The sequence below is a fragment of the Callithrix jacchus genome, chromosome 12 (genome assembly GCF_049354715.1).
Source record: "Callithrix jacchus isolate 240 chromosome 12, calJac240_pri, whole genome shotgun sequence".
Taxonomy (NCBI): Eukaryota; Metazoa; Chordata; class Mammalia; order Primates; family Cebidae; genus Callithrix; species Callithrix jacchus.
The window spans coordinates 74,645,712-74,660,099 of NC_133513.1; the positions used below are offsets into that span (position 1 = coordinate 74,645,712).

The 14,388-nt window shown below is 40.2% G+C and overlaps 2 protein-coding genes across 3 annotated transcripts in view; one reads left to right on the forward strand and one right to left on the reverse strand.

The window, feature by feature from the left end:
• Nucleotides 1-5,293: 5,293 nt before the first annotated feature.
• LOC144578501 (uncharacterized) lies at nt 5,294-7,721 on the reverse strand. The gene is made up of 2 exons (XM_078344012.1): nt 7,398-7,721; nt 5,294-7,175 (listed from the first exon to the last, which is right to left on the reverse strand). The coding sequence occupies exons 1-2, from the start codon at nt 7,525-7,527 to the stop codon at nt 7,003-7,005; spliced, it is 303 nt and encodes a 100-aa protein (XP_078200138.1). The 5' UTR covers nt 7,528-7,721; the 3' UTR covers nt 5,294-7,002.
• A 2,669-nt stretch (nt 7,722-10,390) lies between these two features.
• The window catches only part of PCDH15 (protocadherin related 15), a 1,854,109-nt gene continuing 1,850,111 nt past the window's right edge, over nt 10,391-14,388 (forward strand). For both annotated transcript variants that reach the window (XM_054243050.2, XM_054243053.2), the window contains exon 1: nt 10,391-10,521. The gene's annotated coding sequence lies outside the window, so the exon portion shown is untranslated. The remainder of the gene's footprint in view (nt 10,522-14,388) is intronic.

Here is a 14,388-nt window from a genome sequence, read left to right on the forward strand (position 1 = left end):
TGCTCTTGTTTTCCTCTATCTTCTGTCAGCAATGTGACTATTATATACCTCAGTGTGGTTTTCTTTATATCAGTTCTATTTGGGAATTGCTGAACTTATTCCACGTTTGGGAAATTCTCAGGTATTATCTAATATGTCTCCTGTTTACTCACCACCTCTACTTCTTCCTGAAATCCAATTAGAACTATGTTTTTCCTTTTGCTTTTACTACTATATTATAAATCAGAGACACTTTTATTATTTTATCCTCAGTGTTTCTCCACTAATTTTTATGGATCAGTATTTATAGTAAGTTCTGCAGCTAACTTCAGTCCATAGTTAAACCCAAATGAAAGGGCATTTTTATTTTTTCTGTTTATCTTTCTGCTATAGAATACTTAAATATTTCCTCTTCAGAGTTTCCAGTGTTCTAGAAAATTCCCCAAAATGTTCTCATATTTGTCCCCTTTTCTAGCAATATCTTCTAATAAATATATCAGCATTATTCTAAAGTCCTTATGTAGTAATTCCAATATCTGGATCCTTTGTATATCTGCTTCAATGACCACATTTCTCTCTTGTTTATATATTATTATATATGTTATTATTTTTCCCAATATAGTATTTTATATTTTGTGATTGTATCCTGTATATGCATAAAAGAAAATGGACAAATTAGCAAATAATATTTACACACTGAATACAATGCTCATTTCCCATCAGGCCATTAGGATTAGGGTTCAGTCCATCTGATGCATTCCAATATTTGTGCCCCTACTTATATGTGTTTGCTAAGAGACCTTTCTACTGCTTAGTCCTCAATTTGCCCTTTCCAGATTCAGTAGGCTCAGCCTTTTGTTTGCCAGGTAGTATCTTAGAAGGATGGACTTATATAACTGGTATTCTTCTATTAGTCATGTCTCTTTCAGTTGAAAATCACAGAAATTCAACTTAAATTGGTTTGGGTAAAAGAAAGATGATAGAAAACTACAAAGATAAATAGACAAATGGATACTATCTATTAGCTCATTAAATTAAACTTCAGAATATAAAGTGGCACTATTATGCCTCAGAGATATATTAAACAAGAAAGTCTAATGTCCTTAGGAGTCTCATGTTTCTCCTGGGTTCCACCATTGCCTCCATTTTCACCTCCTGTAAATAAGACTCTCCTACATGTCACAATAGTTTGTGGCTCCAAGCCTTCACATTCCCAATAGGATGAAAACAAAAGTAGTACTTTGATCTTACTGCTCTTATTAAATATCCCTATGGAATGTCTCCAATTAGACTAGTTCACCTCAATACTATGTTTGACCCAGACTCAGACTGATGACATTTATTAAAAATTGTAGGACCTATTCTCTTTACATGATTTGAGTAGAAGTAAAGTAAAAAGTTATGAGACAGAGGTTCTGAATGTAAAAACAAACTTACACTTTATTAGATACTCTTGGAACTATTTGAAAAGTATTATTTGTACTACATGCATAGGTTTAGCAAAAATAATAGTTGGAGAAGTAAAAAACTCTCAAGAAAAAACTGCTTTTTCTCTTTCCTCATTGATCAGAATCAATCATTCAAATACCTATTTGGTCTATGTGATACAGTGATACCAATCTAGTCTAAAATTAGAATGCTGTTATTGCAATAGCAAAAAGACAAGACAAAGAAAAAAATGGTCACACAGGATGGGTTGCAGTAGGTATGTAATCCATCCTTTGATTTTTACTTCTCAGCCTTGTGTTATTCATGAGAAAGAAGGGTTCATAATTTGTGGCTCAGTGGTTTGACGTCTAAAATAATCATAGGCCAGACATTGTGGTTCATGACTGTAATCCCATTATTTTTGGAGGCCAAGGCAAAAGTATTGTTTAATCTCAGGGGTTCAAGACCTGCCTGGGAAACATAGTGAGACCCCATCTATAAAAAATTAAAAAATATCTGGGTACGGTGGCACATACTAACAGTGCTAGCTACTGGGGAGCTGCGGTGGGAGGATCACGTGAACTTGGAAAGTCAAGGCTGCATGAGCTGTGACCCTGCCACTGCACTCTAGCCTGGGTGAAAGAGTGAGACTTTCTCTCAAACAATAAAATGAAATTAAAAATAAAACTAAATTAAAATAAAATAATTGGAAGTTACAAAGGGGCTTTCGTCTAATGGAACATAAGTTTGTCCTACTAGATTCAAATTTGTTGTTAGAGAGTGTGTGCTATTTTCTTTTCTTCCTTCTTTGCTTCCGTTCCTTCCCTTTCAATAGAAAAAGACTTAGGTTTATGTTACAGAAACCAAAAAAATCTTGTTATATACTGTAATCACATTTCCATATTCAAGTTGCTATATAGAAAAAAACTTGAATAAAATTTATAGTGAACTGCTACCAAATGTTTAGTGGCATGCACTTTATTTACTAATATCACTCTAGACTCCATACTATTGAGTTCTTATTTTCACTTGACCACTATTTTATTTTTTTTGAGACTAAGTCTTGCTCTGTCGCCCAGGCTGGAGTGCATTGGCGCGATCTCGGCTCACTGCAACCTCTGCCTCCTGGGTTGAAGGGATTCTCCTGCCTCAGCCTCCTGAGTATCTGGACTAAGGCACCCACTAGGACACCCAGCTAATTTTTGGTATTTTTAGTAAAGATAAGATTCACTATGTTGGCCAGGCTGGTTTCAAACTCCTGACTTCAGGTGATCCAGCTGTTTTGGCCTCCCAGAGTGCTAGGATTATAGGCATGAGTCACCATGCCCGGCCTTGCTCTGTTATTTTAACTTTTTCTTTGCTTGCTAAGGCATGTATTTAAGTATATTTTTAAAGAAAAAAAAATCAAACTGATAACTTAAGTAGAAAAATAAGCATATAAATGAACCATTTGAATTTATATGTATTTTTTCATAAAATGACAGTAGAGGTCATATAAAAGCATATTTTTTACCTAGTTTCTTGGCAAGATGTAAATTTGTTTATTAGTGTAGGAGAAATAGAATCAGTGGCAAACTGCTCCTACATTATTTTCTTTTGACCACCAAGGGCTTCCTATTTGGTCTTTGTTGATAATCTTCTTCTTATCCAGATGTTGATGGTTGACTGAAAAGTACAGAGATTAAAATGTAGGTTCTGATTCAAAAAGACCTGTGTCATTGTATTACTTTCCTAATCCTGCTGTGGCGAATTATCACAAATGTAGTGTCTTTATACCACACATATTTTCTCTTAGTCTGTAGATCAGAAGTGTGACACAGATCTCACTGGGTTGAAACTGTCCATAAGCTGCTGACCCTCTCTTAGGGAGAATCTGTTACCTTCCCTTTTCTAGCTTCTAGAGGCCACTCACATTCCTTGGCCCATGCATGCCCCCTCCCTCCATCTTCAAACCCAGAGATATTAACACTAGGTTGATTCCTCTTCACATAGCATCATTCTGACCTCTTCTTCTGCCTCTCTCTTCCAGATTTTAGGCCTGCTCCAATAATCTAGGATAATCTCCCTATTTTAAGGTCAGCTGATTGGGAATCTCAATTCTATTAGCAACCTTGATTGTTTTTTGCCAACATAACTTTGAAAATTCACAAGTCTTAGGGATTAAAATGTAGATGTTTCTGAGGGACCATCAGTTTGTTGATCACAATCACATCCTGAACTCCAAACTTAGATCAGCATACTGCCTCTGCCGCTCTTAGAATCTGTCCATAGTATTATAACTTTGAAAGCTTCAGTTTCCTTATTTACAAAGTGGGGATAATCATCCTGACTTTTCAGATTTGCTGTTAGGAAATAATGTGGCCATGTACATTAAAATTTTATATAGAAATAAACAAGAAGTAGTCAATAACCAGAGGCATCACACTACCTGATTTCAAACTATACTACAAGGCTACAGCAATCAAAACAGCATGATACTTCTACAAAAACAGAAATATAGACCAATGGAACAGAACAGAGGCCCTGGAGGCAATGCTACACATTACAACCATCTGATCTTTGACAAACTTGACAAAAACAAGCAATGGTGAAAGGATTCCCTGTTGAATAAATGGTATTGGGAAAACTGGCTAGCCATGTGCAGAAAGCAGAAACTGGACCCCTTCCTGACACCTTACATTAAAATTAACTGCAGATGGATTAGTGACTTAAACATAAGACCTAACACCATAAAAACCCTAGAAGAAAACCTAGGCAAAACTATTCAGGGCATAGGCATAGGCAAGGGCTTCATGACTAAAACATCAAAAGCACTGGTAACAAAAGCCAAAATAGACAAATGGGACCTAATTAAACTGGAGAGCTTCTGCACAGCAAAAGAAACAATCATTAGAGCGAACTGGCAACCAACAAAATGGGAAAAAAATTTTGCCAGCTACCCATCTGACAAAGGGCCAATATCCAGACTCTACAAAGAACTAAAACAGATTTACAAGAAAACAAACAAACAAACCCATCCAAAAATGGGTGAAGAATATGAACAGACACTTTACAAAAGAAGACATATATGAGGCCAACAAACAAATGAAAAAATGCTCATCATCACTTATTATTAGAGAAATGCAAATCAAAACCACATTAAGATATCACCTCATGCCTGTTAGAATGGCAATCATTAAAAAAATCTGGAGACAACAGATGCTGGAGAGGATGTGGAGAAATAGGAACACTTTTACACTGTTGGTAGGAGTGTAAACTACTTCAACCATTGTGGAAGACAGTGTGGTGCTTCCTCAATGACCTAGAAATAGAAATTCCACTTGACCCAGCAATCCCATTACTGGGTATATACCCAAAGGATTATAAATCATTCTGTTATAAAGACACATGCACATGTATGTTCATAGTGGCACTGTTTACAATAGCAAAGACCTGGAACCAACCCAAATGTCCATCGACAATAGACTGGACAAGGAAAATATGGCACATATATACCATGGAATATGCAGCCATAAAAAAATGATGAGTTCCTGTCCTTTGTAGGGACATGAATGAATCCGGAAACCAGCATTCTCAGCAAACTGACACAAGAACAGAGAATCAAACACCGCATGTTCTCACTCATAGGCAGCTGTTGAACAATGATAATGCATGGACACAGGGAGGGGAGCATCACATACTGGGCCCTGTTGTGGGGGGCCAAGAGAGGGAAAGCGGGGAGAGGGGAGGTCAGGGAGGGATAACATCGGAAGAAATGCCAGATGTAGGTGACAGGGGGATGGAGGCAGCAAACAGCATTGCCATGTGTGTACCTACGTTACAATCTTGCATGATCTGCACATGTACCCCAGAACCTAAAGTACAATTAAAAAAAAAAAAAGAAATAGTCAATAAACGTTTTTTTTTTATTTCTGACAAATACAACTAGAGGAATGAGACAAATCACTGAAAATGTACATATTTTTATCTATTCCTCCTAAATTTTCTTAACTTGTTCATTGACTATAGTTAGTTTAAAGGTAATTGGGAAATGTTTAAATATAATTTGAAGCGACATTAAGATCATTGTTATATTTTAGTACTGTCACCATAATTAATAATCACAAAAGACAATATCTCTACTACTGCTGCAGAGCTTGACATAGCACGGATGTGCCCAAAAAATGCTAATCACTGTCCAGACAGACTCTGTGGACATTTTAAGAATGCCAGCACCACCCTGGCATCTGCCACGGAAGCAGATGCTATTTGCATCTGTTTTTCATGATAATCACCAATGATGGCAGGAAAAAAATCTACATTTTAAGACAATCTGTTCAAATATTCAAGAACATATTTGGCTTGTCAAGGCACCTTTTAAAAGTTGTTGTAAGATATGAGATTTATAGGAAATATAAATTATTCAGCTACCAAGACATTTTTTTTTCTGAGTTTACTTGTAAATAAATATGTTGAGTAGAGTATGGTTTGTAATCAATTGCTGTAGTTGTTTTCCAACACAGTTTTTAAGAGAGAGAAAGGACATTATTTTTCTTTTATTTTAAAACTTACATTAGAAATATTGACTGAATTTGCCATGTACTATGAATTTGAAACGTACTGTTTCCATAAGTTTATATATGTGCGTGTATATATCTCTCTCTCTCTTAGAAAAGGAGTTTTATTTTTAAAACAAAAGCAGATTATAATAAGTAGAAATTCAATACTATGTACTGTCTTGTAAATTTAATCCATCAATTAATATTAATATGTATTTTATTATATGTATTACACCATTTTCACTATTTTAGAAGATAAAATATATTAATTATCTTGAAGAAGAGAAACAATTGTTAGTCTACACAGTGCTACAAATCTTGTTTCTTTGACTTCTCAAGCCATGAAAAAAAAACAAAAAAAAATCAAAAACAAAGGCAAGGACGTGCTTAGGTTACATAAGGCAGCTTCTCTGATCACAAACACAGAGTAGTAAGTTGAACCTTGTGGGCATAGTCAAGAGAAGTTCCTTTCCTTGGAGCTTTTGGAAACGTGATCATGAGCCCTGGATTGTCACAGTCGTTGCTAACTGCTTGCTAGTTAGTACCCACCCTGCTGTGACCCTAAGGTCGCCCGTTACCCGGGAAGGGGTGGGGTTGGGGAGGAGGAGGGGGGAAAAGAGCAAGCAGGAGCCTCGGAGCGGGTTGAGATGGAGAGGATCGGCCTTCTAGGAAAGAAATGGGAGCGGGGATAACCAAGAACAGCAAGTGTGCCGACCTCCTCCTTCCACTGGCGCTCTTGGGTAAAGCGCGGGGCTGGCAGTGGTGCGCCAGCTGCAGTTCCCGGCGCGCCCGGAAGCGCGGGGGGGAGCCCTAGGCCAGCGTTTGGCCTCCCTCCTGCCGGTGCTCCCGGCTCCCGGTCTGGTGGAAGTCGCGGGGTCGCCCAAGCGCCCTTTCACTCCGTTCCATTGGGGAAGCCGCCATGACTGAGCGGAAAACAGTTGTTTCAGGACGCCGAGACCTGTGCGCTCCGGCTGCGCGCTTTTCTACCTAGGACTTGGTGACGAGGACCGAGGGCCGCCGAGCTGGGGGAGGGTGCGCAGAGGCTGGGGCGCCGGGGCTACACTCCGTTGCTGCTCCGGGCTTCGTCCAGTCCCGGGCCAATCGAAAGGGACGGCAGAGGGCAAGGTCCTTTCCGCAACGTTTTGAGTGGGAACCGATTGCACGGGGAAAGGGTAACAGTTCTTGGTAGAAAATCTCCCACGGACGATTCGGCCTTTGTCAGTGTCGTTCCTGCTTTGGGAAAGCGCGTCAATGGGTCAGTGCGGATCCAGATCTGAGTGTTGTTCCTAGAGACTGGATATGTGTGTGGGCGCGGGGATGACCCTGCGGGGTAGGGCGGGGTCAACTCTGCCAAGGAGTACCCTCTCTGCCCAACGTGTGAAGGGCGCCTTGCGGGGCTGGCCATGAAGCCTGAGAGAATCTGATAATAATCCCGAATAACCAATCACTCACCGGCCTCCTGAGCCCACCGGCACTCCAGGCTCGGGGCTAGAAGAGAGTTCTCGCCGCGCGCGGTCCGCGGATGCGCTGGTTGCGTCCGCGTTTGCGTCTCAGTTTCCGTCCCCGCTCGCTCCGCACCCATACTGAGTCAGGAATATGACCGAAGATTTACGACTATGCTCCCTTGAGCTGGCCGCGAGTGATGTTCCCTGAAGTCGTGCCCTCCCAGAAAGTCTCTAAAATCAAGAACATTGGAAGTGGGGTTTTGGGTGAGGGGTTGTGGTGGCGGAATACAGAAGTCCTGGCTTGCAGGGCCTTCTCTGCTCTCTATACTCTGAGGAAGCCCTCCCCTTCGACCCGAAAGCATTTTGGGAGAGTGCTAGGCTTGGAAGACAGGAGACCTAGTGAGAGCAAGGCGGGTAAGCGTCAACCAAAACAATTAACTGTACCCCGGTTTCTTAGAAACGTTCACCGTAAACTTATTTCTATAAAGAAAAACTAAAGTCAATTTATATTATTGACGCTTTTCCATAGCACTTCAATGTTTTGCTCTCCATCCCCACTCCCGACTTCTTTTTGATCTTTCTGGCTGTATTCTACGTAGAGCAAAAATGCTGTCACTGTTGCCAGTTTCCAGTTCCAACGCCTTTTGGCAGTACTTAGTCAAGTTTGGTTAGACCCTCCCAGTTCAGGACCAACATCAGAGGAAGCTCTAGAAGTAGCGCATTAGAGTCTCTAGGTGAATGGCCCTAGCTAGGAAGGAAGGGAGGTTACAGAGGAGAGCCTACGGATACTCAGAGATACAGTAAATTCTCTGAGTGACCAACCTTCCCAACACACAAACGCGGCCGCGCGCGCGCGCGCGCGCACACCCACACACACAAACACACACACCCACACACACACAGTGAAAGAGACTCCTAGACCGCCGCTAGAGGGAGAGCCGCTAGGCGGTTGGGCAAAATGGAATAAATACAGATCCTGCTCTCTGGCGGAATTTGTGTTCATGTCACTAAAAATACTATTTTTATTTGACAAATCATAAGAGTTATATAGTTAAGGGATACATTCTGATGTTTTGATATTTGTATACAGTGTGGAATTATTAAACCGATGTCACTTTTGAAAGGTTTCAAGTGACTAAACAAGGAGACCCTACCCTTGGTTAGGTAAAACATATAGCCGCAACTGCCTTTCACAACCACAGGTTTCTTTGGTCTTGAGGTTCTTCATTCTGTTACCCCTTCTTCTCTCCTTTGTACACAGCAAGTCTTAAGGTGCCCAGCACAGAACCTGAGCTCCTAGTAACTCAGACAATATTTAATGAGTACATATAACATACACATAATACCCAGACATATACCCTCAAAGGAATTGTAGGAAAGGACCACAGTAATGTGAATTCTGTTTGTTTTTTCCAGCTCTGTTTGATCGTAGCTTTAATAGCTGATATACCATGCAAAAAAAATGTAAAAATAAGTTGGAAACGTAGTTGGTCACTTTACACAGAAAAAAAAAAAAACCCACTTTCCGTTATATTTCTGAGTTTTAGAATTTAATTCTTCACTGCCAATCTGGAAATAGTTGCAGAATCCTCAGAAAATTCCACTTATAGAAAGGTATTACTCTAAGAAATACAACTCTGTGCAAAGACTCTTAAAGTTACTAATGGGCGTCTAAGTATGCAGATTGCCTTAGAATACAGGGTAATGGTCATTGAAGATATTCTAATACTTTTATCCATTGTGACTCTGAACTAGGAGGTAGACAGTGGGGCTTAAGGAAAGATTATTATCTTGAATGGAATTTCAAGACGGGGAAAGTCTAATCCCTTTCTTGTAAAAGACATCTGGGTGGATTTCAACTAACTTTGAGAAGCGAATCAGAATAATGACTCAAACCTGAGCTGAAGAGAAAAGTGTTTTTGTTTTAAATAAAAAGCAGGTGTTGAACTCCTTAGTAACCCAATATTGGGTGCGCGCGCGCAGAGTGGCCAGACCCCTCTCCACGCAGCTCTGGCTCTGTTCAGTTCGGCAAGTGCACTCACGGCAGAACTGCCACGGGTATAACGTCTTGACGATGGGCTCCAGGGTTTGACACTCCTCAGCGCCACCAGTTCTGTTTTCTCCCCAAGTGAGCCACTCTCTACCTCTCGAGCAGGAGATCGTCCTATGCGCGCTACAATCGTGGGGCGGGGAGATCTGGCGCTCACCCAACGAGCTCTGCTGGAGCTGACGTCCGTTCAGGCCTTTAAATGTCTCTGTCCCTGCGCAGGAGGAAACAGACTTTGTAGCAGTCACAGTCACTTTGCCCGAAGGGAGACGCGTCTCTGCTTTTGCAGGCTGCAGTTCGGACTCCCCTGGCTCTTCTCAGCGCTGCGTTTGCCTCTATCTTTGCCTGGAGATCGCCGCAGCCTCTCCAGCTGGAGGCGCTTTTGGTATTCGCACCCCGGGCGTGAACCAACAGGACTTCCCTTGCCCTGTGCTGTTTCAGTGGGTTCGAAGATCTGAGATTGAGAGGTGCGCTCGGTGATCTCTCAAGGAGCAGGGAGCTTGCTCCCCGTGATATTAGTAGGGGGTGATTTTTTTTTTCGAGCTGGTGAAAGCGTCCTCCTCCCCGCTCCTAAAGCTACAACTTGTTTTGGTTTCTTCTCAGTCCTGTGTATGGTTACAACAGCAAAGTTTTTCTCCCTTACCCATCCAAAAATCTATCCTTTTAATCCACCCTCCTCCCCCTGCGCCGTCTCCGCCAAGCCTTCTCTCTGTGCGGTGAGTGGATAGCGGGGCGCGCAGTGTGGCAGCGGCCGCGAAGATTGGCGCTATCAGGAGGAGCGAAAGGGAAGGATCTGCTGCTGGGGGCTCCCTGGGTGATCCTTTGCCAGGCGAAAGAGCTGGGTAAGGGCGCAGAAGAGGAGTCGGAACCTTCTGGGACCCTGGTGCTTGACACTGGATTTTGATCACCATCGTTGTTCTGTGTCTCTGTCCCTTTTTTCTCAAGTGGTAACTAGTCGAGAGAGAAGCGCTTGGCAGGAGCTCTCTGCGGGACTTGAGCTCCCTGGCTGCTCGGGATCCCTACGTCCGCGGCTGCGGAAGGACCAGACGGGAGGACGCCAGCAGTTGCTTACTGGAGCCTGGAGGTAGGCAAGGGGGTGGGATCCTGATTCTCAGCCCAGATTCCACAAGGGTGTCTGGTTTCATGGAGACATCCTTCTCACCCTCATTTGTCATCGCACACCCCACCCCCGCTTTTTCGGATTCAGGTTCAGGAATAACCAAATCCTTGCCAACCTCACAAGGTGGAAGTCCCTTTCACAGCTCATCGCCTGGATACCTTGCTCCTTACATGTATATGTTTGTGTTGGGGAAATGTGAGCTTCCCGGGGAAGTTGATACCTTGCAGATTTTGAGAATGTCCAACTTGATTTTATTCAGTTTCTTAAAGGATGTGTTTCCTGTAGGCAAGAATTATGGGAAATAAATGTCAGTGTCATACACAACTGCAGTAACAGCTCAGAAATCACCTTCATTTCCCCCCAAAAGTTTTCACCATGCAAGTTTTCTGAATGTCCACATGTAGTGAATGGAGACTTGGCTTGTTCCATTATATGTAAATGGGGCGAGGTGGAGGGGGGGTCACATCCTTTTCTTTTAAAATTTGGAATATAAAAGACATTAGAATTTCTCTCTTCTATGTCTCTCATCACTATCTCTATCTCTGTTTCCGTCTCTTACCTTCCTACCATCCTGATTTCTTTCCTTCTCTTCCTTCTCCCCTTCCCTCCCACCTACCTACCTTCCCTCTTTCTTTCCTTTCTTCCTCCCTCCCTTCCTTCCTTCCTTTCTTCATTTCTTCTCTCTCTCTTTTTCTTTCTTTCCCTGTGCTGCTCATTAATAAATATAATGTGAATTTAGAGAGAATGGAACAGTTTTGCAATTTACAGGGATGATAAAAGACGTCTTTCCTACCTTGTCTGAAGTTTTTATTTAAGTATCTAATTCTTTTTAGTTGTGAGTTAATTTGGAGTAAGACTGAACTAATATCTTGGGTGAAATTCAGCATGGTAAGATTTTGGGTATTGTGCGTTTAATTGATCCCTGCTCTTACACATTAGCTAATAACTGGAGTTGCATGAATTGTTAGAAAAGGCCCTTGATTTTTGGCAAACAGTATTTTGTGGGAAATGTTAAAAATCAGTACTACAATGTAGGTGGCAATAATATAGATTCACAGGTGAAATGAGGGAGGCAAATTCACCTTAAGAGAGTGGTTTAGTGAAAAATCAGTGCCTGGAATTTCATGTCTACATATGGTAATCAGCCAACTAAATGAACCAGTTAGTATTTGGATCTTGCAATATTTGGTTCCATAGAGAGACTACTGTACATTTTATTTCTGATCTCATTTGTGGGAATAAAATAATATTAGATGGTTTTATCTACTTTTTCACACATGTGTGCTGTAGATTTCATGATACCCTATAAAGCAGTGAGAGGCAAGGTCCAAGATCTGGCCTCAATAACATTACCATCTCTCCTCTACAAGGATCCCTTTACATTAAACTGCAACTAGTGGTATCTGGAACTTGAACTGCTGCTGCTGTTTTTTGCTTGCTTATTTTATTTATTTTTTATTCTCTCTCTCTTACTTTTATACACTTGTGGCTTCCAGTCTGAACCTAAATCTCCCTCTGTGCAATGGCTTTGTCACTCGTATTCTTCCTCACAGGGCAGCTCACAGTTGGGTTGCCCTGAATTAAAATAAATTAATCCCCTGATGGTATAGTTTATACAGTTACTGGATATATATTGAGTGTGCCCAGGGTTCCTGCTGAGCCAGGTGTGTTGGAGGACCTGGAGAGTATAGGGAGAACAGAGTACCACCCAAGTGGTGAGAGTGGGACTAAATTAGGAAGATGGAATGTACTTAAGGAGAATTAGCACATTGTAGAAAAGGAGGAAATAAAGCAAAAATCTGCGGGGGGTGTGTGGGAGAGAGTGTGCCTGTGTGTGTGTGTGTGTGTGTATATGTGTGTGTGTTTAGAAGCTGGATTATCTTCTGCAGGAATCAACCTTATCTTAAATCTGCATGAGCAAGTTTATCTCAAAGGGCAGATTCTTTGCTTGGTAAATGCTATGAAAAGACTTGAGAATCCCAAGGGGGGAAAACAGATCTAATTTTAACTGTTGATTTTCAAATAAACTGTTTAGTTCCAGGCTCTAGAACAGTTTTTCTCAAATATCAGTGCCTGAAGATGCTAAACAATTGAGATTTATAACTCCTAACACAGAAGATACTGGTTCAAGAGGATCCAAAATTAATTGCGTATCTAACACCATGAGTTATTCCAATTCTCCTAGTTCAAGAAGTATTCCATGAAATTTGCAGGCTTAGTGTTAATGAACTACATTTGTGAGGGAGGGTGTCATACTTGCTTGTTAATCTAAAAACTTTCCCTAGTATTTATCTTCTTGAAATTTTCTTGTTTTCTTCCATCAATGCCATGTCTGGTGTAATAGAAGATGGATATTCTCAAATATGAAAATTTTATTATTTGTATATTTGCAGCCTTGGATGGTGACCCTTTGAGATTTAAACCAGAAACCACTAATATTGAGGTTATGGAAATGCTTCAGCATTATTAAAATCTTAAGTTAAAAAAATCAGTATACTAATAGGTTTGGTTAGATGATAGCTTTAACTAAACATTACAATTATCATTTTCTCACTGGAGAGAGAAAAACTATTTTTTATTTATTCTTGCCTTTAATTTCATGTATTTATCTTTTTCCCTACTAATGCAGAGCAGTTCAGGTCACTTTCATGAAATTATACAAAAAGAAAGTAAATTTAACAGTGCCTACAATGATGTTTTGTAGTAAATTTCTTCATTTCCATTAATAAAACTTCACAAAGGTAACATACAAGTGAAAGAAATGATTGATGACATTCTGAACCCAATGGTGAGTTTGGTCATGTTATTGAGTCTATTTTTGAAAATAATATCTCCATGAAATTCTTGATTTTTTCCCACTCTTCCCAGCCTAAAATTGTTGTCATTCATTACTATGATCTTCAATCTGTGTGATTCTCTTTGAAACGATGATGTCAGAGTTCTTATTTTCTCCTTTTATACTGTTTTCATATATAATGCTACTTTTACCAGACATGTTTTTGTGATCGTGAGCATTAGTTTTCTATTAATTAAAAAGTTTGCACAGTAACAGAGCAGCCTCATGTATCAATAGACAAAAAGGTTATTATATTTGCTTATTTTCTTTAAAAAATCACTTTAGTCATCTGACATTTTCCAGTTGTCTTATACTATACCAAAGTGTTGGCTGGCTTCTATTTTAAACTAGCCACATGTTGAAATTAAGAAAAAAAGCAGCTTACATGCTTTAATGAAATGTCTTCTCTGATAATACATGGTACGAATAATGTGAATTATAAGCTTATTCTTGATATTTATTTTTGTTTTTATTGAAACTCTAATAATCTCTATATATTTGGTTGGTGTTACACAAAACCTGGGAAGAAAATCATGAAACTAGTTTAAGTCTTGGAAAATAAACTTAACCTAAGAGAAGTTTGGTTTTGCTTCATGTTAACTCCAAATCACAGGTGTTACCATTAATATATTGAGATTGACACATCGTACCAGAGCATCCGAAATTCCTACCAAAGTCCAAGGGCTTCTCTGTAAAATAGTTATACCACTGATAGAAAACACAATTTCTATGTAAAAAATATAAAGAATTTTGTTTTGCTGTTCTAGAATTTCTTTTTCCTTCCACATTGCCCCTTTCCCCATGGGGTGAGAGAGAGAGTAGTCCACAGGATGGCACTATTTTTATGCATAGTATTTTAAATAATTTTACCCTTGAGCCATCTTTAGCTACATTAATACCATTGGAAACATTGACTTTTCTCCACTGATAAATTTTCTGACACTTTTTTTTTTCCCAAACCAATGGATATTTATTAAGTGTTAGTGCCCATTATT

Bases quoted from the DNA above. Each gene is read 5' to 3' on its own strand.
- LOC144578501 (XM_078344012.1), bottom strand. From the start codon at position 7,527: ATGGGTGCGGAGCGAGCGGGGACGGAAACTGAGACGCAAACGCGGACG. The intron at 7,176-7,397 runs GTGAGTGATTGG...TTCCCAAAGCAG, and splicing joins CCGGTGGGCTCAGGAGGCCG to GAACGACACTGACAAAGGCC.